Source organism: Micropterus salmoides, unplaced genomic scaffold, assembly GCF_014851395.1.
Source record: "Micropterus salmoides isolate LMB-PRFRI ecotype aquatic unplaced genomic scaffold, ASM1485139v1 Ms_hic_scaffold_20, whole genome shotgun sequence".
NCBI lineage: Eukaryota > Metazoa > Chordata > Actinopteri > Centrarchiformes > Centrarchidae > Micropterus > Micropterus salmoides.
Window position 1 is genome coordinate 1,399,337 of NW_024041151.1, and position 24,850 is coordinate 1,424,186.

The following is a 24,850-nucleotide window of genomic DNA, read 5'->3' on the forward strand; positions in this document are numbered from 1 at the left end:
CAGCAGCGCAGCCAATAGCTGACACAAGATACGCTCATAGCAACAGAAGTTAAGCCACTCTTGTAAATCATTTCTGACTATTTCAAAGCACTGGTATCCTCAAATCTGATGCCTCAAGGGCACTCCAGGATCTGCCCAAAGCACAGTCAGTCGGTGGTAGAGGGACACATGACGTTGTTGACAAGATGAATGCGGAACTCAAGACCGACACAGGCTTTCAGCCTTTGGCTAACGTTAGCTGGATGCTATGATTTAAATGCTTATTTTGCTTCCCATACTTGCTTTTTAAAACGGCAGGGACGGATACAACATGGACTGTTACAGGAGTAAACGACACGATACATTTATTTGAAAAGATAACGAAACACAAGTGTACAAGGGCACATATGGATAACATGGTGAAGCTAGCAATGCTAGGAAGAGTTAACTTGAGACAACCCTGGCATTTTCAGTAGATCTTGTTGACCACAGGACAGCGTGTTGGAGGAGCACCTTAAGACAGCTACCGTTTTCGAAGGCACCTCAAAGACTGTGCAAAACAAACTTTTGGACTATCAGTCAAGATTACATTCTGAAGGATGTAAAAAAATGCAGAATATCTCGCTATTCAGGCAGATGAGATGACTGACCTTTCCTCCCACTGTCAGGTGGTGCTTGTGCTATGGTACATCAACAAGGAGAACAACAGCTGTTGGCTACAGAGGTAACCTGTATAGTTTATAGACAGCTCTGAAGTGTTACTCCAGTGTTTCGGTTTAACGAGTGGCCCTGTTAGCGGTGACCGTCAGCTGAATGCGTCTGTGGTTGTCGCAGATACGACAGCTGTTGAAAACTGGAAGAGAATACATAGCTGTCCCCGGGAATGCCTCTTTCTGTAGTTGTTCAATAAAAGATAAAAATTACCTTTCTGATTCGTCTTTGGAGTCGTGTGTGTAAACCTGTCACGTACCACTTTGTCAGGCTTTGAACGTTGCTTGTTGTTACGGAAGATGTTGAAAACAGGAAGAGGGCAAGTTGCTCTTCCTGTGAATTACTAATTATGATGTTAATATAACATGATAATGATATTAATTAATATTATGTCAAAATGTTATGAAAAAGGTTGTATTACGTTTTGTTCAGTTACAGCACTTCAAGTTAGTTCAAAATTTCTGCTTATATTCTAGTGTATTTGCAGCACATTACAAAAGCTATGGCTCCATCTAGTGGATGACATCTGCAATAGCCTCTCCTTCCAGAAACCTTTTAGCATTGGACCTGGTCTTTTATTAGGCTGCAAAAACTCAAATAATTGTGGCGTTTAACTTTTTAAATATTACATTGAGTTTGTTTTTGCATTTATTTGTTAATAGACTATAGCTATAACTTGAAAAATATGACTGGTAATATTTGGAGTTTAATTGACCAGCCTATAGGCCATGAAATCATGCTACTTTGTTGTATTATAGATATCAGAGACAACTTGAAGTTCAATCCTCCCATCCTTCATTTATTAACTGGGATAATATATATTTTCCCCATATTTGATGCTGCCATAACTGTTTTGTTTTGAAATGTTAACCATTTTAAAAGACAGTGAGGGCCCGTGTCCACCAAAGCGTTTTTTGCCAGCTGAAAAGGAGCGCTAGGGTGTGTTTTGGATGCGCAGTATTTTTTTTTAGATGCTGTGGTTGCTACGAGACATAATTTACATGGAGGAGATGTGCTGCAACTCGTGTAGTCTACTTAATTTTTTTAATGTAAAAATGTCACCACAAAGTACGTAGGCCTACTTGCTCTGTATGCGGGTTCATGAGATTTTGCGGGTGAGGAAACACCTCTGCGAGTAGGCACATCTTTTCGTTCAAAATCGGATGTGCTCGGTGTGGTGTTTGTCCCGCCCCTCCTGCACTGTGATTGGACGGCTGGGTAAAAAGTGACAGTGACAAGCGCAGCGTTTTTCCCAAAGTTGAACATTTTTCAATCAAAGCATCAGAACAGCATCAAACTTTAATAAACAACTGTAGCCAGAAATGGCAAAGGAAGACATGTCCACATAAAAAACGCAAAGCAACAAAATAAATATTATTCACCATATAGCTGAGCTTTTTACAGTAAATATTCAGATGTAACCCCTAATGTAATCAAATATTTTCATAAGTAATTATGATTTAATTACATATTTTCCCAGTAGGCCTAACTGTAACAGATAACACTTACATTTATTTTCTAACTAAATTACTTGATTAAATTGCATGTAACTAGTTACTCCCCAACACTGCCTGTACATTTGTCTACAGTTGAACATTAAATGGTCTTCTACTTTGTATAGAATAAGCTTATGTAGAGTGGAAATTACGTTCGTATCATTTTATAATAGTATGCTGGTTTCTCTTAGTGTCGCATCCTGATGGAAAATGAAGAACTTCACTGAGGGTCTGAAGATTTTTAATTTGCTGTCTTCTACTTCAACAACAATGTAATTGCTAGACAAAAATGTGCAGACAGAAGGCAACATAATTTGTTATAACTCCTTTAGGATTACATTGATGATCAAAATACACATTTAAAATACATTGTTGCAAATAAAATAACCAAATAAAAGCAACAGCCTATAACAAAAAGCCTACAGTTAATAATGGAAACTGAATAAGCATGAAACACAGCTCTAATGCTTCAATGATTAATTTTATAAGTAACTGTAGGCCTAATACAACCATTGTCACATTGTGGGGAAGTGAAAGCATTATCTTCTTCAGTGGAGCTTAATATGACAAAATAACAGTGAATCCAAACAATAAGCACAACACAGGCTGTGAACTGTAGGCTACTCCAGAGATCCAATTCGCCACAAGAATAAAAGCTTTTAACACAGGCTGTACAAAACATGACTTGAATTCACTCAATAAGGCTAAAATAAAGTTACACTGACAATGGTGTACTGGTGGCGACGTACTCGGTGACAACGCGTGCGTCACAGGGTTTTAAGGCGACGTACCTTGTTCAGGCATTAAATCATTTCTGACTATTTCAAAGCACTGGTATCCTGCAGTTTGCGTTAAATTGTATTGGGACGGTTACTGAAACTGATATGGCACAGACCCACCTAAAATATTTTTAGCCGCCACTGGCTGAGACTGACCTTTCATCCATGATTGCATTATTTTCAATGGAAACACATCTCATGATTCTGAGCAGCTCCAGGAATTCACCTCCATGTTGGCTTAATAGGTAAATTTCACGTATTGCACAAATGTGAAAAGCCCCTGAACAAGACAGCAAGTAACCTTGATGAAAGAATGTTTTTGATGTTTAAAGAGTTTAGATAAATGACAAGTCAGAATCATGTTGTTCACTCACTTCACTGATCCTTTAGCTGCTGTTAGTCTGTACCGCAGTCCTGCTCTGGTTCCTTCATCCTCTCGACTCTTCATCTCCTCCAGTTTCTGGACCTTCTCTGCGTCTCCTTTCTCCTTCATCTTCTCAATCAGGAAGTCCAAGTGGACATGAGTGGACAGTGAATCAACATTCAGGGCGATCTGATCCAGTCTGACAACATGTTTGAAGGACTTTTCCAACATCTGATCTTTTTCTTTCTGAAGTTTTTCCATTTGCTTTTCTAAAGTTCCCAAAAGGCTTGTTGTCACCTCACATCCTGCTTTACCTCTTTCATACTTCTCTTTCACATCTTGCAGGGTCTTCTGAACTTTCCTTGTCTTGGTCACATAGATCCACTTTTCTTTCACATGATCTGATACAGGACACTTCCTGGTACATGAAGTGCAGCGGCCATCTTTCATGATCTGACAGTATCCTGGACTCCAGGACACAGTGCATCCAGGATAGTGACAGTTCTCCTCACAGACTGTACAGCAGACAGCTCCATTAAACAATAACCATTCCCCACCAGTGATTTCTTCTTTTTCTTTGTAGATCTCATCAACTTCTACAGTGAACATCTCATTTCTCTTCATCTCTTCTTCATGTTTCTTCAGAGCTTCCTGAGTCTGTTGGTTTTCTCTCTGTTTCTGTTCAGTGAACTCAACTCTCTCTTTCAGGTTTTGGATGCAGGCTGTCAGTCTGATTCGTGAATTCAACACTTCAACAGTGTTTATCACATTCTGAGGCCCGGATTTTTCTAGAAAGTATGTAAATTCATTCATTCCTCTCATAGATGTTTCCCATGCAGTCTCAAAAACAGACTTGTTTCCCTGTGTTCTCTCTGTGTTCTGGCAGTTATCAAACAGGAAGTAAACAGGCTGATTCTTTTCATTTCTGGCACATTTAATACTTGCATCTTCGAGAGCTTTCAGAGCATTTTTAGGTTTTCTTCCATCTGAGTGTGTGATGAGAGCAACAATGTTCTTCTCCATGTCTTTTCCAAACAGAGACACCACTGAATCAAAGATGTACCTCAGTCGGTCACTCAGGTGATATACATTTGCTTTCAGCACCAGACCCACTGCATTAATCTCATGAACTCCGTCCTCTGAGCGGAACCAGTCTAATAATCTCTTACTGATGATGTCATCTTGTTCGATCCCTCTGGTGTCTCCGTATCCAGGAGTATCGATGATGGTCAGAGAGTAGGGCAGAGTTTCACCTTCAAAACCAAAGACCTGGTACACCATCACATCTGATGTCTGACTCTCTGATTCACCTTCCTCCTCGTCCTCTATGATCTGAAACCAGACATCATCCTCCCACTTCACTCCCATGGCGTAGTTGACCAGAGTGTTGACCAGAGTAGATTTTCCAGTTCCTGTTTCACCCACAAGCAAGATGGTTTTGTTTATCTTGTTCACATTTCTTTCACCGAGAGTCATTCTTCTTAGAGGTCCAATGTTCTCTTTCTTTGGTCTCAGCTGGTAGACAGCAGGAGGTCCTGGTTGGATCAGATCACTTTTGGATGTGATGTTGTCATATTTGGATGATGTGTTCCTGTAGAAAAACATTTACACATTTTAATTAAATATAGATTTTACCCTCACCTCCTGTACAGCACAAATACCACTGCTCAACATGTAATGAATAATGTTCAATTTTGACAGACACTATTGGGGAGGTATTAATGTAAATATATGTTTATTATCAAGTTTGTAGTGGAGGCAGCTGATAACAATGATTCTATTAAAACAGCTGTTATAAAATATATCTTTAGAGGAGACGATATAATTGTCTACAAATACTGTATACACACACTAATAAACACACTACATCATATTCTGTTGTAAAGTTTTCCAGTCAGTGCTTGGGTTAGCCACCTGTGGCTGAGTTGGAAAGATAGTTCAGGTGGCCTATCAGAGGAGAAGCAGAAGTAAAGGGACCGATCGGCTAGTCCCAGAGGAGGGCTTTATCTTGCTGTTCCAGGTGTACAAATGTTTGGTGATCAAGAGACAAAGGAGGACGCTGACTGAGCAGGGAGGGCATCGGGAGACAAGGGGCCTTTCCAAAACTAGACCCTCGCCACTTCCACTCCGCCACGGAGTGAACTCTGGTTGGAGTCACCCTCACAGCCAAATCTAGCTGTGAACACAAGAAATTGCAGTGCACTTGCTTAGGCTACACAACAGGGTGTTCAAAGTACCACCGTTTTGAAGTTGAAGAAAAGTGTTTTTTGCAATAATGAAACTGAAAGCATTTGCCTTTCATTTTGTGTTTGTGTCGAATATTTATTTAAGAATATTTATGAAAAATAAATATATTCTTTTATAAAAAGATTGATATTCATTGTAAAAGAAGCCGATGTGGATCAGAGATTCTCACAAGTCTCTGAGCTAGAGTCCAGGTCAAGTCTCAAGTTCTGAGCTAGAGTCCAAGACAAGTCTCAAGTCTTTGAGCTAGAGTCCAAGTCAAGTCTCAAGTCTTTGAGCTAGAGTCCAAGTCAAGTCTCAAGTCTCTGAGCTAGAGTCCAAGTCAAGTCTCAAGTCTCTGAGCTAGAGTCCAAGTCAAGTCTCAAGTCTCTGAGCTAGAGTCCAAGACAAGTCTCAAGTCTTTGAGCTAGAGTCCAAGTCAAGTCTCAAGTCTCTGAGCTAGAGTCCAAGACAAGTCTCAAGTCTCTGAGCTAGAGTCCAAGTCAAGTCTCAAGTCTCTGAGCTAGAGTCCAAGTCAAGTCTCAAGTCTCTGAGCTAGAGTCCAAGACAAGTCTCAAGTCTCTGAGCTAGAGTCCAAGTCAAGTCTAAAATCTTTGAGCTAGAGTCCAAGTCAAGTTGAGTCATGTTCTATTATTGTGTCGTTTAATATGAATATGATTCAATAAAAACAACAGTTGTATTGACTATCAGACAAGAGCATTTTTTATGTTATTATTGCTATGTTACTATTATTTATTACCCACCCTTGAGGATTATTGTAGAAATTTGTAAAGTGATGCATATGAAGAATCACAATTAATCAACACCACAAGGAAGTTTTTACCCTCTGTAAATATAATATTTGCTGCTTTGCACGTATCAAGTTCCAGTAGGCTGTATATTGGTGAACCAAAGATTTAAAAAAGTTAAATTAAAACACTTAACTACCACCTTCACAGAAATAGCATTCTAACAGAAGATAAAAGACTATTACTTATTATGTTTAAAGTTAAGCATTCATGAATGCAACATTTATTTATTAAAATACTCACCTTTACATCTCACACCACGCCACATAAGAGGGGAAAAGGGTTCACTTCATCTGGCACATTTTCCAAGGCTGGTACTGCTGAGGAGCCCTCCTCAAGTTGACCGTTGTGCTGACAACAGTATTGATTATGAAATTACATTTTCATTAGCAAATTACACTTCTAATTTGGTGAAGAACTTAGAGCTACTCTAGTGCACATGAACATTGAACTCAACATGGATGGCACCAAAATGCACACCAAAGACAGTGTGGACCAAACGGTATCTAGACAAATATTTAACACTTTCAGGAGTCTATTCAACTATCTTAAGTCTTGCAGGTTGCAATCCAACAAGTTTGCAGCAACCATTTTCTTCACAAACAATCTGAATTACTTTAAACACATACATCGTATAAAAAGTCAAATTGGCTTCCATGTAAAAACTATACAGTCTCCCATTTTAGAATCTTATGTTTGTACCTCTTTGCAAAGTTTTAGTACTAATTTTCTTGATAAATAACAAAGACACACACAAACAATTTGCACCTCAATTAAAGTGAAGTGAAAAATCAACCCAACTGATGAATTGCACATGCTTCAAAACAAACAACCAAATTAAGCATCTAAATGATTATCAGTATAGATTATGCGTGATACAATGAGTTTTGTTATTTACTTTCAACAGCAAAAATCTATATTTAAGCTTAAACATGTGAAAAGTTAGGTAGGCTCGTAAGTGTCATTGCAGAATTATTCTCAAAGTTATGTACTCACTAAGACCTTTTTAAGCTTTTTTTAAGAACCAAGTCCAAGTGAATAGAATTTATCAGAGGAGGAATATGTACCTGATTCTTACAGTCAATCAGGCTAGTTCATGGGAAAGCACAGCTGGACGTTCAAAATATTTGCAACCCTCAGAAGAACTTAATATTAAAATGTCCAACACTAAGACTGCAGTCAACACAACACTTTTAGGGAAATTAAGCAAGTACAAGTACCAGGAGTTTGGGCTAAAGCTCTTAATGGAAATACTGAAGACACGTCTGTTAAGGATAGTGCTGAAACTGGTGACGATCAGTACATCCAGTCTTTAAAGACATCCTCTTTAGTAAGTAATATAACCTACTGCTACATTTGTGGAAAACCAGTCAAAATGTACACGTCATTTAAAAAGTTTTGTCTCTCCACATGGGAATCAAGAAAAGAAACGTTGGAATTAGCGTATAACACATGATCAACTATATGGTGGGATACTAGCCTGTACATTCTGCAGGGATGGAGAGAGTCAGGCCATTGATTCATTGCATGTAGGCTAAGCAAAGCTACCGTATTTCTATTAAATTATTATGTTAAATATTCTTAATACATGTTTTTTAATATTCCACCCCTATATATTAACCGCTCTGGAAGGCACATCTCTACAGGTATGCCCCAATAGAAATGTTTAACTAGCAAGCCGCTTTTAAAGCTATTTTAATGCAAGTCAGTGTCAACATCACCAAACTTTGAATTTAAAATTAGTGTCTTCATTAGTATTTTGTTGGACAGTACAGCTGCTTGTCCCCATATAAACCTATGTCAGTTTGGTCTCTCTGACTCTTGCTCTCCTGCTTTGCATTGTTTTTGTCACTCAAGCATTTGCCCTTTTCACTTGCTATTTGGTCAGATAAGTGCCCATAACATATAATTCACTAAAAATTGCCATCACTTTCATGATGTCCCTTTCCAGATGACTTAATACACCTCCTGACCAGTTGCTGTAGAAAACTCTGAAGCTAATGAAAATGTAATTAACATTGCTTTGAAGTTTTAGATTTATAATATCCTGTAACTGACATAACACTTGTAGTAAAGTTGTAAATATTTATACATATGTATTGTTTTGGTTAGAATGGATAAGATTTTTTCTTTTGCACCGTGTAACAAGAACACAGACGAGAGGGACAAACAGGCGAACATGAGAAGGGAAGGGCATGAACCCCATGGTAAATACACAATACAAATACAAAAGTATGTGTTTTACTATCAGTTCAGAGTCATAGTGAGCCATCAACTCAGTTTTTAGTGCCACAACAACCGGTGGTACATACTAATGTATTTGTCATGATATGTAATTCTGTTACTCAAAATGCTTCTTCACAGCAGGGGGCTTCTTTGTTGTTCTGCAATAACCTAATGTTGACATGTAAAACCACTGCTGATTGTAATTCAATCCTTCGTGCATGTGCTTCACAAAACAAGTAAATAGTATGAAGGCGGGGCAGGGTTTTTTAAATGTGAAACTAGAAGTTTTGATGGTGCGATTTGGTCTAGCTTATCACAAGCAAAAACAGACTTCTCCCCAAAACTAGATTTTCACATGCTCTTTTCAGTGATGTAGAAACATTGTGGGGCTGAAATAAATGTTTTCACGTCTCACAAAGCTTGACAAAAGCAGCTCAGAAAGCAGCTCGGAAAATGAGGACTACTGTTGCGTGTCCTGTACTAACTCTTAGTAGCAAGGGTAAAATATGCAACATGTTAACTTACACACAGAAGATTGATCCTGATGAGTTTTGCGGTATTAGTTTTACACATTTTAAATATGGGGAAGAGAGAGAGAGCATTGGCATTTGATCACTACATGGTAGGGATCACTAAATTGCTTTGCAGTTGTAGATTTACTACATAACAAATGTAATGAAAATTACGAGTTAACCCTAGAGTTTGGGTTATCGATGGCAATCTGTTTTCCTCTTTTGTAGTGTCTCTGAAAAATGCTATGGAAGGGGACACTAGAAAAAAAAATAGAAACAGCATGGTCTCAAAAAAGAGGTTTTTACTAAAACCTTATTGTCAAGGGCAAACTAGCCACTATGGTTGAATGCAAGACCTGCAATGAAACAGTGTAAGACTGCTGAACATCCTGTTCTGGCTAGTCAAGAACCCCGTGGTAAATCTGGGCATTACATAAAAAATAAAAAGCAATATGATAGATATTGTTACAGACTTTTGTTGTTGAAGCTGCTGGTTCCTGTTGAGCTTTGGAACGTGCAATAAGTGTTATTAGCACAGATCACGGTTGAGCCAAAATAAAGAAGCTGATTTTTATTCTTTTACCTGTAGGAGATTTATTATAACCTTCTGTTTTATTTTCAACAGAAAACTACTGTCCTGTTATGTCAACAAAGTAGTTAACTAGCATTTGAATACTTCATCCCCAAGGGAAGGGTTCTGGATTTCATGACCTCTGTAATAGTCTAATAAACCCTAATTAGCAAAAGGCAGCTGGTTCTCAGTAGAAGGATCAAACTTTAGCTCTTGAAGTTTCCAGTTGATGAAGTTGTAAACTATATTTTTTTTATAATTCTAGCTTTTTTTTACTAAAGGGAAAGAGGAGGCCTGTTAGCATGACTAGTGACTTAGTTATGAGTAAGGCTTTAGTTTAGAATGAGGGACATAGTCTATATGTTACTGAAAGACTACATTTAGAGTTATTTGGACGCTGTTAACACTTGTATTTTTTTTTTTTGCTACATAAGAATTGTCCTTATTTTGTAAGTGTAACTAAAAATTAAATATTTAGTTTAGATTACAATATTCTCTTAATAGAAATACCCCATTCTTTTATTCATCCATGCTGGAGTGTCGCTCCATGCTAAAGAAGGAACTAAGAGGGAACTCCGTGTCATTACATGCCAGCCAACAATGGACGTTTCTGTAATGCAGTCAATAAATAAAGTGCAATCCTATAAAATTTAGATTGAAGAAACAAGTACATTGCAAAATTGATAGAAATCTTGTCTATAACTGGTCAATTTCATTTCACAATATTTGGGGACAGAATTATTCCAAAGGTTTAGTAAAAGTTGATAAACCTGTTTTAGTGATTACTTAAAAAATAGGATCATGCTGCTGCGCATTTTAGTCCTGATTTATAATTATGAAGAGCAAATACAAAATAAGATAAAGATGAAGGCCCTTTAAAAAGGCCTACTTCACCAAATGAGCACCACAGACAAACCTGAAGAGAAAGTTTAAATGACTGCACTAGTGTAATAAGACATTTTATATAATTGAACCCTGGATAAAGTACCTTTTGCTGCTAATACTGCAATCTTTGATATTTGTGCATGCATCCAAGTTATTTCTGAATAACAGGTAAAACTGTAAATTCTCAATAAAGTGGCCCTGAATATTTTTGTATCACAGAGAAATGTTTAAATATTACTAACACTGATGTTAAAATGTCCATTTTTGAAAGAAACAAGAAGTCTTTAACAGATACAAACACTCATTAGCTGAAAAAAATTAACCGCATGGAGGTCCCCTCTTTGGTAGGTAGATACTGCTCAAGGATCCAAGTGCCCTCTTGGCAATTTCTTGAAGACAATGTTCTGGTTTTATTTTCACAGACTCCCATCATTGGCCTATGGTAACCCCTCCTAGTCTCTTATCATTGGCTCACGGTAACTCTGCCCACCCTCTTATTTTGTATGTGACAGCATGTGGGAGATAACTGGTGAGGGGTTGGGGGCCGTTACTTCTGGTACAACCAGATTATTATATAGTCTGTAGTTCCAAACTCTTGTCTCCGGCTGATAAAAATAGGTTCCTGTTTCGAAAACGAACTCTGTCTGATAAACCCAGACCGTTTTTAACATCCGGAGTCTGGGGTTATAGATAACTCTATTCCATAACTGGTCTACAAGATTACCTGAAGATGCTAATGACAGTTAAAACACATAACTTGATGTGGCTCATTGAGAAAACAGAGGGAGGGGAGGAGGTGCACATTCCTCAATTCACCCTGCACAGCCTATGCTACACCAGAAAGAGAGAGGACAGAGAAGAAGAGACACAGACTCTAGAAGGATTAAAGTTTTAAGACTCACAAGTTTAAGACTAGGCTACAGCTTTGGAGTGATAATGATGGCAAGTTTGTAAGACAAAGCACTAGCAAAGATTTTACAAAGTTTAATTTTGGAACTCTCTCTTATTTTGCTGCATGCTGTTGAAGGTAATTTAAAATGCTGTTTAATTTTAACTCACTGTTATACTATTTTACTGTAATTATTTCAATTTATTCTTTAGTTCTTTAATGATGGTAAGTTTGTCACACAAAGCTTTAGCAAAGATTTTACAAAGTTTAATTTTGGAACTCACTCTTATTTTACTGCATGCTGTTGAAGGTAATTTATAATGCTGTTTAATTTTTACTCACCGTTATACCATTTTACTGCTTTACTGTCATTATTTCAATTTATTCTTCACTTTTTAATAATAAAGACTGACTTGATTCCAAAGAAACCTCCTACTGATCCTTTGCTGGCCCCGGAGATTCCTCCTTTACTTAACTCACTGCTATACTTTTTTAATGATAAATTTATTGTCACAAACACCTCCTAGTTAATTCATTCAAGTTGTATTACTTAATAAAGTCTTTAAATCAATTAAAAACACACAATGGAAGGATGTACGCAACCCTCTTATCAGTTACATACAGACATCCGGTGGGGGTGGTGGGACCGGAAATAGCTGTCAAAAATGAGTTTGATGGAATGTCATGTATACTTTCTCTCTCCTGTACACACACCTGCTACAGAAAGACACATTGACGGAAAAGAATCTTTCAGACCTACATTTCTTTACATTACTTCATTTTTGCATAGGAAGCGATGCCACTAATCCAGGAACTAAATTCAAAAGACCACAGGAGCAGAATTGCTTAGAGAGTCACCTGGCTGAGGGGGAGGAGGCCTCCTATTTGTTTGGAGCATGTGGCAGGAATTACAGACTGTACGTTTAATGTAAAAGTCAAGACGACAATCTGAAACATTTCTTTATCACTTCAACATGACATTCTGAACTGAGGATAGCAGATTAACAAAGACTGCAGCTGTACAACACATTAGAAACAGCTCTCAGTATGACGTGGTCCAGTACAACACCACTGCAAACATTATAAACCATTTATTACATGTTTATTGTTAATTAATGCTAAAGAACGAACTGAAAGTGCTGCCTTTAAAACAGCCTTTGTCTGGGACAGGTCTGCTTTCTGTCCCCAGACTCAAAACTAAATGAGGAAATGTCAGTTATTTTAAATTAAGACTGAAGAACAATAACCTGGAATGTTTCCTGATAATATTGCCTAAAGGAAGCATATATAAAGTGAAGAGGATTGGTCCGAGGACAGATCCTTGAGGAACTCCATGAGTAACTTTGGCGTGCATGAAGGACTCATCGTTAACATGTACAAACTGAAATCGATCTGATAAATAGGACTTAAACCAGCTTAGAGCGGTTCCTTTAATGCCAATGAAATATTCCAGTCTCTGCAATAGGATTTGATGGTCAATGGTATCAAATGCAGCACTAAGATCTAATAAAACCAGTACAGAGACAAGTCCTTTGTCTGATGCAATAAGGAGGTCATTAGTAATTTTCACCAGTGCTGTCTCTGTGCTATGATGAGCTCTAAATCCTGACTGAAAATCCTCAAATAAACTATTGCTCTGTAGAAAGTCACACAGCTGTTTAGCAACTGCTTTCTCCAGAACCTTAGAGAGAAATGGAAGGTTAGATATAGGTCTATAGTTGGCTAAAACATCCGGATCAAGTTTGGGCTTTTTCAGAAGAGGTTTAATTACAGCTACTTTAAAGTACTGTGGTACATAGCCTGTTGATAGAGATAGATTGATCATATCTAGTATAGAGGTGCTGACTAAGGGTAAAACATCTTTAAGCAGCCTAGTCGGGATGGAGTCTAAGAGGCAGGTTGATGGTTTAGATGAAGAAATTATTGAAGTTAGTTGGTAAAGATTGAGGGAAGCAAAACAGTCTAAACATGTATCTGGTTCTACAGCTGTTTCTAAGGTTCCTGAGTTAAGAGATAAGTCGGTGCCAATTGAGGGCAGGTCTTGGTGAATTTTGTCTCTAATAGCTAGAATTTTATCATTAAAGAAGCTCATGAAATCGTAACTACTGAGAGCTATGGGAATACTTGGCTCAATAGAGCTGTGACTCTCTGTCAGCCTGGCTACAGTGCTGAAAAGAAACCTGGGGTTGTTCCTATTTTCCTCTATTAATGACGAGTAGTACGCTGCTCTGGCATTACGGAGGGCCTTCCTATAAGTTTTAAGACTATCTTGCCAAATTAAACGAGATTTTCCACTTTGGTGGAACGCCAATTCCTCTCCAGTTTCCGTGATATTTGCTTTAATTTGCGAGTTTCAGTATTATACCATGGAGCTAACCGTCTTTGTTTTAGTATTTTCTTTTTTAGAGGGGCTACAGAGTCGAGTGTCATTCGCAGCGAGCCTGCAGCACTATCAACAAGATGATCGATTTGGGAGGGACTGAAATTAGCATAGGAGTCCTCTGTTACTTTGTGACTAGATAATGTATTTAGAGCTGATGGAATCGCATCCTTAAATTTAGCTACAGCACTATCAGACAGACATCTTGTATAGAATTTTTTGCCCAATGGCGTGTAGTTCAGCAATACAAACTCAAAAGTTATCAAACAGTGGTCGGACAAAGAGGGATTCTGTGGGAACACCACTAAATGTTAAATTTCAATACCATACACCAAAACAAGGTCGAGGGTGTGGTTAAAACAGTGGGTCGGTTCATGAACACTCTGAGAGAAGCCGATGGAATCTAAGAGAGAGATAAACGCAGTACTGAAGCTGTCATTATCAACATCCACATGAATATTAAAATCCCCTACAATAATAACTTTGTCCGTTTTAAGGACTAAAGTTGACAAAAACTCTGCAAATTCAGATAAGAATTCAGAATACGGGCCAGGTGCTCGGTACACTATAACAAAAAGAATTGGTTGCAGTGATTTCCAACTTGGGTGCGAAAGACTAAGAACAAGACTTTCAAATGAGTTATAGTTTAGTTTAGGTTTAGAGCTGATTAGTAGGCTAGAGTCGAAGATAGCTGCAACTCCACCTCCTCGGCCTGTGCCTCGAGGAATGTGAGTATTAATATGACTGGGAGGGGTGGATTCATTTAGGCTAACATATTCTCCATCACCCAGCCAGGTTTCAGTAAGACAAAATAAATCAATATCATAATCTGATATTAGTTCATTTACTAGTACACCTTTAGAAGAGAGAGATCTGATGTTTAAGAGTCCACATTTAACTCTCCTATTAGTTTGCACTATTGCTCTTGTGGTTTTAATTTTTATGAGGTTTTTATGCACAGCTCCTCTTCTGTTTACCTTTGATTTAAATAATTTCGATGGTCGGGGGCAGACACCGTCACTATAGGATTTTCACTAAGTAACTCCTGAAATGGAGGAGCAGAGAAGTGTGTTAGACTGCGACTCTGCCTCCTGGTCTCAACTCTGGGTTGTCATGGATTTGGTCCACTAATAAACTTGGCCAGATTTCTAGAAATGAGAGCTGCTCCTTCCCAAGTGGGATGGATGCCGTCTCTCCGGATCAGACCAGATCTTCCCCAGAAAGTCTGCCAATGATCAACAAAGCCCACATCGTTTGCTGGACACCACCTCGACAACACTAGCGGCGGAATGACGACATGCGGCTATACATGTCATCACTGGTCAGATTTGGCAGGGGTCCAGAGAAAACTATGGTGTCCGACATTGTTTTTGCATATGTACACACCGACTCAACGTTAATCTTAGTGACCTCCGATTGGCGTAACCGGGAGTCATTACCGCCGACGTGAATAACAATCTTACTGTATTTACGTTTATCCTTAGCCAGCAGTTTCAAATAAGACTCAATGTCGCCCGCTCTGGCCCCAGGGATGCACTTATCTATGGCCGCTGGCTTCGCTAACTTCACGTTTCTCAAAATGGAGCTGCCAATGATCAGAGTTGGTTTCTCAGCGGGTGTGTCGCTGAGTGGGGAAAATCTGTTAGAAACGTGAACAGGTTGATGATGCCCCGTGGACTTTGAATGCTTACGACTATTCCTCCTTCGGACAGTCACCCAGCCCCCCCCCTTTCCTGGCTGCACAGGGGATGCCGGAGGACGGCTACCAGAGGCTAACTCAGGCCGTTCCGCACCGACTACTGGGGACTGGCTAGCTACAGTAGCTAAAGACTGATCTACCAAGGTGCGGAGCCGGACTTCTAAATCACTGAGCCTCGCCTCCATGTCTATAAATAAACTACACTTATTACACGTACCATTACCGCTAAAGGAGGCAGAGGAGTAACTGAACATCTGACACACCGAGCAGGAGAAAGTAGGAGAGAGAGAGGGAGAAGGAGAAGCCATCGCTAGCTGATAAGCTAAAGTCGCTAACGGCTAAGCTAAAGTACTGTAGCATCAGCTACCAAAACTTTAGAACAACTATGAGATTGAACAGCAGTCACTAAAAGATGGAAAGAACTGTTAGTGCTTAGGCAAAATTACTGTAAAGAATAAGTGTTTAGCGAACAGTTGGCCGCTGTAATCAAACAAATGTAACTGTTATTTAGCGAGAGCAGCACAACACGGTACCAACACACAAGCACCGGAAACGGAAATGAGTCATCACGCTTACCGCAGTACGTCAGCAACAGCAACGTAGGATCAGGGGGGGATAGAGTGGGAGATGGGGAATCAAAGGAGTAAAATAAGCAAGCAGGTTTGACCTGCCTGTTTTTATTTTCTATTTAACTTTTAAACTTTTTTATATTTCCCTGTTGCTTTTATGTTTTATGTAAAGGACTTTGAATTACCTTGAAATGTTGAAATAAACTTGCCTTGCCTTTAAAATCCCTTTCAAATAGTATAAAATGTTTTAATATGGATTTTAGTGTATTTCCTTTTTTAGGGAAGGGTCAAATTTGTACATCAAATTAAAATGTATACATTTTCTACTTTTTCTACAGGAACACATTATTGAAATATGACAACATAATTTCCAAAAGTGTTCTGATCCAGTCAGGACCTCCTGCTGTCTACCAGCTGAGACCAAAAATAGAGAACATTGGATCTCTAAGAAGAATGACTCTCGGTGAAAGAAATGTGAACAAGATAAACAAAACCATCTTGCTTGTGGGTGAAAAAAAAAACAGGAAAATCTACTCTGATCAACGCTCTGGTCAACTACACCATGGGAGTGAAGTGGGAGGATGATGTCTGGTTTAAGATCATAGAGGACGAGAAGAGAAGTCAGTCAGAGAGTCAGACATCAGATGTGATGGTGTACCAGGTCTTTGGTTTTGAAGGTGAAACTCTGCCCTACTCTCTGACCATCATCGATACTCCTGGATACGGAGACACCAGAGGGATCCAACATGATGACATCGTCAGTAAGAGATTATTAGACTGGTTCCGCTCAGAGGACGGAGTTCATGAGATTAATGCAGTGGGTCTGGTGCTGAGAGCAAGTTTATATCACCTGAGTGACCGACTGAGGTACATCTTTGATTCAGTGGTGTCTCTGTTTGGAAAAGACATGGAGAAGAACATTGTTGCTCTCATCACATTCTCAAATGGTCTGACACCTGAAAATGCTCTGAAAGCTCTCGAGGCTGCAAAAATAAAGTGCGCCAAGAATCAGCCTGTTCACTTCCTGTTTGATAACTGCCAGAACACAGAGAGAACACAGGGAAACAAGTTTGCCTTAGAGGCATGGGAAACAGGAATGAAGGAATTCACAGTCTTTCTGAAAAAATCTGGGGCTCAAAATGTGATAAAAACTATTAAAGTGTTGGATTCACGAATCAGTCTGACAGCCTGCATCCAAAACCTGAAAGAGAGAGTTGAGTTCACTGAACAGAAACAGAGAGAAAACCAACAGACTCAGGAAGCTCTGAAGAAACATGAAGAAGAGAAGAAGAGAAATGAAGAGTTCACTGTAGAAGATGATGAGATCTACAAAGAAAAAGAAAATATTGATGGTGGAAGGAGGTGGTGGTGGTTGTGGTTGTGGTTAAATTATGAAGCAGCTGTCTGCTGTACAGTCTGTGAGGAGAACTGTCACTATCCTGGATGCACTGTGTCCTGGTATCCTGAACACTGTGAGGTCATGAAAGATGGCCGCTGCACTTCATGTACCAGGAAGTGTCCTGTATCAGATCATGTGAAAGAAAAGTGGATCTATGTGACCAAGACAAGGAAAGTTCAGAAGACCCAGCAAGATGTGAAAGAGAAGTATGAAAGAGGTAAAGCAGGATGTGAGGAGACAACAAGCCTTTTGGAAACTTTAGAAAAGCAAATGAAAGAACTTCAGAAAGAAAAAGATCAGATGTTGGAAAAGTCCTTCAAACATGTTGTCAGACTGGATCAGATCGCCCTGAATGTTGATTCACTGTCCACTCATGTCCACTTGGACTTCCTGATTGAGAAGATGAAGGAGAAAGGAGACGCAGAGAAGGTCCAGAAACTGGAGGAGATGAAGAGTCGAGAGGATGAAGGAACCAGAGCAGGACTGCGGTACAAACTAACAGCAGCTATAAAGCAGTGAAATAGGTGAACAACATCAATCAGACTCAAAAATCAAAACCTAATTTGTGTGTGAATGAATGAAGATGTGTTCTGGGATGCAGTAGCTTCTGTCATCTGCTTTTCACTGTGTTTACCTGAACGTCAGTAACCAGGTTACAGCCTGAAAGTGAACATTGGACCCAGAGTTTAAATCAATAACTGATGCTTCAGAATAGGGTCGGGGTGGAGGAGAAATTAGTACTGACCTGCTGCATGTACACATGTTCTTTGATCAATTGTTGGTTTCTCTGTGACTCTTAATAGCTAACAGTAAATTAGTACTTTCCCAATGAATAATATGCAAATATTTAGTTTTTAAGAAGAGAATAAAACTGATTAATCCTTCAACAAGTTAACGACTGGTCTGGTTCAAGTTATTCAGCTGATTATGATAAAACCAGTTACTTTGAGTCCTGGGATATTTTAGTGACTGCAATATCTTCTGTTCTTCCACATGAAAGCATCCTGAGTGCTGCAGCTTCCTGTGAGCTTCATGAAATCAGTTTGCTCAGAGTGTCTTCACTGGATCAGCAGCAGCTTTTGGACTCTGCTGAAGCTTCTGCTGAACTTTCTTCTGTTTCTCTTTGGGAGTTTGTGACGAGCAGCAGGTCTGACAGAGATTGGTTCCAGCTGATGTTTCATCACGTGATCAGCTCTGTTGGTGGTGCTTCCTGTAGTGACCACTATGACTAATGAGAGGACTGTATAAAAAATAAGAACACTTACTGAAATAAACTTCCTAAAAAACAATACTTTAGGGATCAGACATCGATTTTTAAGCCACGGTTTGGTTCATAATTTGCAGGTTAGGTGTGTGAGTGTGTGTGAATGTGTGTGAGTGTGTGTGAGTGTGTGTGAGTGTGTGACACTAAAATAAGGTGGAAAATTACCTACAATAACCTACTGTCAATACAAATACGATATACACCAGCCACTGCCACAGTTGCACTGTTTTAATGAGAGCTCAACAGTCCAGGGACTTTTGTGTCGCGGTTTTGGTCTCTATTTCAGAACCGTTACAACCCTCCTGTTTTGACATGTACAGATTTTCAAACTGGGTGCATGTTTTTCTAATAAAAAGTCAATAATCATTTCATTATAGACTAAACAGCTTCATATTAACAACTAACAACAATTAACAAGTTTTCTAGAGCTGTGATTCAACAAAACGTGTACGCTGAAGAATCAGTGTCAGGGAATCCTGTTGGGGATTAATAAATGATTCTCTAGCAAGGATCACGCTATCAATGGATGCTTTAAAAGACAGTGTTTTGACTTCAAAGTACTCAAGTAATCAAGATAAACTGATTAGATTTTGTTCTTATTAAATAGACAGCCTGTTCTAATGCCAGGCGTCATACACGCTTGACAAACATATTTATTTCATGCAAAACATCAATTTTGTTATGCGCCCCCAGGTGTGTGTGTATGACACGCATCCAGGCGCCTCTGTATATGACACCCTGGGGTGTAGTAGCGCTTCCGGTCGTCTAGTTAGCTACTGTAATGGGAATTTCATGAGAACCATCTTTAAAACACTGCCATGTAACTAATCTCACTAGGGGCCTCCAGCCTCTTGGGTACGGGGCTTTAACATATGTCCAGAGGGGTCAGGACTTTAAGGGGTTCACCACATGTACCTTGGACATGGGTGTCTTTCTATAGATCCCCTAGAGAACACTGAAAGACACCACGTTCCTCTGATGAGACTCCGACCCTGAGACTAAGATAAAAGCTGCATGAGCTGCTACACTGCAGCTCACTCGGATGATACTCTCTGATGTGTATGTGTCCCCGTGAGTTCCTTCTGCACAAGACTTGAATAAAGTTCACAGAAAGACGAGTGTTTGCCTGAGCTGTTTATTTAAACACACTTTTTCCCACCACACTAGCTAGCAATGTTTGTGTTTAAAGAGCTGACAGCCCCCAGAGGCAACTTACAGTAACCTTAGCAGTCACAGAAGTAAGTGCCTAAACCAGTCAGTAAACTGGAAACCGTACAGCTGGGCACTTCGTCCGTGGTAGGGTTAGCCTCTTTTGTGTTGCAACGCTAAAGCAAACTGTGTATCATACACACGCAAAATCAACATTTTGCAGTTTTGTCAAAGTGTGTATATTTCATGCCTGAGATGAGACTAGGTTAAAATAGAATAGCATGTGTTGTATTACAAATGAGATAAGTCTGAAATACAGGCATGATGGTGAGAGTTTAAGTGAAGTGTTGAGGTGGTGAATTCAAAGCACCTGAGAAAACCACAGAAAGCAAGGGAAGCCATGATTTCTAAGGATCGAGAGACCTGAGTGATGCTGAATCCAGAGTGGCTGGTGTGGATGCAGACTGACAGCAAATCTGCTCTAAGAGGAAGGTGCTAAAGTTTTTAAGCTGGCTCTTGTAGTAATAATAATAATAATAATAAGTATACATTTATTTTCTTTAAATAAAAAATCTAAATACTTTGCAATAAAACCAGTACATCAAACAGATTAAATACAAGGTAAGTAGGTTTTGGTAAGTGAACTCAAATGTGTCCAGTTCAGTACAATCACAAATGAGTTCCAGAGGGATTGGGCTGCGATGGTAAAATCTCTGTCACCCCAGGTACAGTATTTGGTCCTGAGTGGTGAGCAGAGGAGGTTTGTGTCGGTGAAGCGGGGGTTACAGAGGGGATGGGGCAGTTGAACTGGTCTGTGAGGTAACTAGGCTTACAAGGTAAGAGAAACCGCCAAGCGCCCCTACCCTGAAACAGAAGCTAACCCCAGTCCAGGTAGCTGACACATATTTTAGATTAATTTGTGGATGGTTCATCTGTCCCAAGTGAATGTAGGTTTTAAATTGGAGGGTGTTTTGTTGAATTTTTATTACACAATCCTTTTTCTGACTTTTTCTGACAGCTACGTATATAAGAACTTCGAGTGCTTAAATTACTTCGCCAGGCTGATACGGAAGTGCTTATGTTAATGCTTTCAAAGCAGGTATGATGGATGGATTTAAATTCCTTACAGAATGTTTGTTCTATGTCCATCCATGAGTGGTCCAGACTAGTGGTCTTTTTGAGATATATTTTGTCTGTTGGCCAGGAAATACTGAAAATAAATTGGTAGTTCTAAACCACCTTTTTTGCAGAGTTTTTAAACTGATAAATGGGGATTTAATTTTCCATAAAAATTGATAAATGTTCAGTTGGGTGTGTATCATTGAAAACAGGTTTGAGCAGGACCATCATTTTCATGGTTGTGACTCTTCCCATTAAAGAAATGGGCACTGATGGGGGTGAATACTTTAAAAATGTAATCCAGTACTGTAACTGCACTTGGTGGGTTACGCAAGATGCAGAGAGTCTCGACTGATGTCTTTACGGTTTCTTTATTTCTTTCTCCGTATACCGTAGTAAACCTTAAAAACTATAAAAAATATACAAATAGATATAAACATACGTACCGGTATGAAGGTATCGCAAAAGCTGAGATGCCCCAGAGCATCTCATAGAGACGCTGAAGGGTACCTTTGGTATCAAATAACAATGTTTTGTCACTTTTTCTAAAAGAGTTGGTGTTGGACGCCCTGAGATGAATCGGTGTGCTCCCTATCTCACCAATACATTCTTCACGCAGCTCATGCACTAATAACCCTATTATTTTTTCTAGACGAGGTTTCCATTCAGGCTTATTAAAGGGAGAAGAACATTGTGGTATCAGATGTGACTGTGCAGCAGCTCTATTTTTGGGGCCCGTACACAAGCCTTCTCTCTGCTTCCACAGCTGTTTGTAGCAAAGTCCTACATTTTCACAACCTGTGACGACCACTGTGAATAATACTTCAATACTGTGGATTGCTGAACAGCTAGTATTTAAGCAAAAACAATGGTTTCACTTTGACATTAAGTGGAGTAATTAATTAATTGGAGGTGAATTGATTAGTCGGTTAATCAGGCTGTTAAAAGAAAATGAATCAATTATTTGATAATCAATTAATTGTTAAGTTATTTTGCTAGCAGCATGGCTCTATGTAGTGAGTACTTAACATTCCTAAGTGTGGACCGGAGGTGGGGGACCCTGATCAATTAGATTGACAGGGTATTGCAGTGGGGAGGTAATAACATAGTGTAAAGTGGGACAGTGAGACCCATAAAACATTTCAGTTGGACAGCCTTAGATTCAAATAAAGTCTGAAGCTTAAAACGCTGTAGAAAATTCACTAAAGTTGAGCCGTAATGTTTTGAGACAGATGTCACACAGATGTGTGTGTGTGCCACCATTAAAACCATTAAATAGAGTATAGCATCACATAGACAGACAAGAAGTTATGAATGAATACACTTCAGTCTAAGATATGTGAAAATAAGGTTTTTCAGACAGGACTATAGAAAAACGTTTAAGTTTTAAAACATTTGAAGATCACACTGAAGGGAAATTTCCTGTATTGGATGGAGGCTGACAACATGTGGCGAATGGTCTTTCTGGACTTGGATGTTAATTTAAACATCAAACAACAAGTGTGTTGCACAGCGTTCTCAAAGACTCTACTCGGGAACTCAGAACTAGTGCAGCAGCTGTGGACTCTTGTGTGTGTTGAGAGGAATGGCGTCCTCCTGCCCACCACTTACAGCTAATGTGGCGATATCAAGCTCCAGACAATGATGTCACTACTGGTCCTACTTAGAAAGCTAAGAGCTGGAAGGTCACAGATAAGGTGTGTCACTCAAATTCCGACCATATCATCAGAAAGCATTTGCTGGGAGATCATTTCACCATACAGAGTACCTCCCACACTGTTACCTGTAAAAAGGTTATAAGAGGTATTAAAGGAGCTCAGTACACTTCGTACGCCTTCTCTAACCTTACACGTTACATAAGCCTTTAATTAACCTGATATTGAATTTGTGAGACTAATGTTAAAAACAATGAAATACAAATGTCAAAAAATCTGTAATTTTTTTATAATCTTAAATATTGTGGAAATGTGCCATTAACAGTAATGCTTAATAGCATTTTATTAAACATCCTGAAAAAATGTGAATGTGAGTGTTTCAGGCTTGTTTCTGAATCTAAAGAAAAATTGTTGTGTGCTGATAATGAGTTTTATTGTTAGAAAATATTCATTGTGTTGGTTCAAATTGTGAAAAATATTATTAAGCACTGTTCCATGGTCTATATCTCTGCTGTTCCACATGTTTACATATTTTTCATTCCATCAATCAATTAATAAATCATTAGATGACCTACAAACATATAAACACCTTTCTTTTCCCTTTGTGAGAAGATTGTTTAACTTACCTCACAATTAGAAAAGTCCATCATAAACTAGCTCCTACAACTTTAAAATCCAGTTTATTATAATCTAATCTAATGTTGTTTATTAGTCAGAGATACCAAACCAAGACTTTCCTGCAACACGTTTCGTTAACTATATTTTGCTGGTAGTACTTTTGCTCTTGTACTTCTAGAATTTCTCATGCAGTTTTACTTTGAGAACATTTATATTGCAGTATCGGTGATTTAACTGAAGGAAAGGACCTCAATACAGCTTCCTCAAACTCAAATAGGCCTTCTCATGTAATCACTAGTCTTTTCTGTACATTTTTGTTCTTCAGTACCTTTTTAAACCTCAAATGATGCATCACAGTCAGAGCTACTGAAGAAGCTAACTGTGCACAGAATTATGTGAGCGCACTTTTTTACGGTCTGAGGTCAGAGGGAAACTGGATTTATGATCTGGTTCAGATTCAGCAGAGAGAGATAGCAGCAGATGATGAGAGGTGACCAGCAGCTCTCAATGAACTGTATCTGACAAGTGTGGAACTGATGTTAAATGAACATGAAAACATTTAAGAGGTCTCTCTGTAGTCTGGTTCTGTAGCAGGTCAGTACAGGTGCGGTGATGGCGGTTGAGAAGTTCCCCTTCGGGTGACGACACTATGGGAACGCCTCTGGGCGTGGCAGGGCTGAATTATGAATGAAACTACTCCAATCCTATTGGTGTTACTAGAACGGTAGCGTGTGACGGCGTAACTGGAGGGGGTATATAAGCACGCTGGCACACCGGACACATTAGCTTCTTTCTATTCAGCAGGCACTCTGAGTATGTTTGGAAGCTCCACTATTGCGTGATCATCGTCTTACCTGAAGTTACTCGGGACTCGCTAGCCACCAGCGGGCCCTCACCGGTCTGTCCGCCCCTACAATTGGAGTAGTTTCATTCATAATAAAGCCCTGCCACGCCCAGAGGCGTTCCCATAGTGTCGTCACAGACGCAGTGTCTCGTTCCCCTTTCGGGGAACAAGGGTTACATACGTAACCCGAGACGTTTTCTCCTTCTACTCATTACTGATACTACTAATCACTAACAATGAGTCTGAAGTCATCTGGAAAGTAAAGAAAAGTGTTTCCAGGAACACATTACTGTTTTTAAAAATAATAAAAATGCTCTCATTGGTGTCCAATGAGAGAGCTGCACATTCCTGCAGCTTTTCAAAGCTTTGAACTCTTGAATGCTGCAGCTCTGACACACAGATCTGTAAATCAGCCCGTTACAAACTATTTAGACAGAAGTTTAGTAACAGGAAACATGTTCCATCCTGGCTGCAGTGATGAGGACAGCAGAAATCACTTCTGAGGAGCCAGTATTCACTCTTTTTCTCACGTTTGTAAAGCATTCTACATTTTCACGGACTTTTTAGCCTGATATCATTTCTAACACATAAATGTGTTTCATCCATCTAGTAAGGAAGGAATCTTTGTCTGTCAGATGTTTGTTCTTCACATTTCTCCAGGACCCTCGATGTTGCCATATTTACACCTGGCAGGTGAAATGCTGGAAAAA

The 24,850-nt window shown here is 39.2% G+C and overlaps 1 protein-coding gene and 1 pseudogene across 1 annotated transcript; one reads left to right on the forward strand and one right to left on the reverse strand.

Annotated features, from left to right (window-relative positions):
* Positions 1–3,335: 3,335 nt before the first annotated feature.
* On the reverse strand, positions 3,336–4,934 carry LOC119914943. The gene has a single exon (XM_038734491.1). It carries the CDS (start codon positions 4,932–4,934, stop codon positions 3,336–3,338), a length of 1,599 nt encoding a protein of 532 aa, XP_038590419.1.
* A 1,888-nt stretch (positions 4,935–6,822) lies between these two features.
* Positions 6,823–18,010, forward strand: LOC119914946 (annotated as a pseudogene).
* The last annotated feature ends 6,840 nt before the right edge of the window (positions 18,011–24,850 follow it).

Excerpts from the sequence above, each read along its gene's own strand:
- LOC119914943 (XM_038734491.1), bottom strand. The coding sequence starts at position 4,934 with ATGTTTTTCTACAGGAACACATCATCCAAATATGACAACATCACATCC.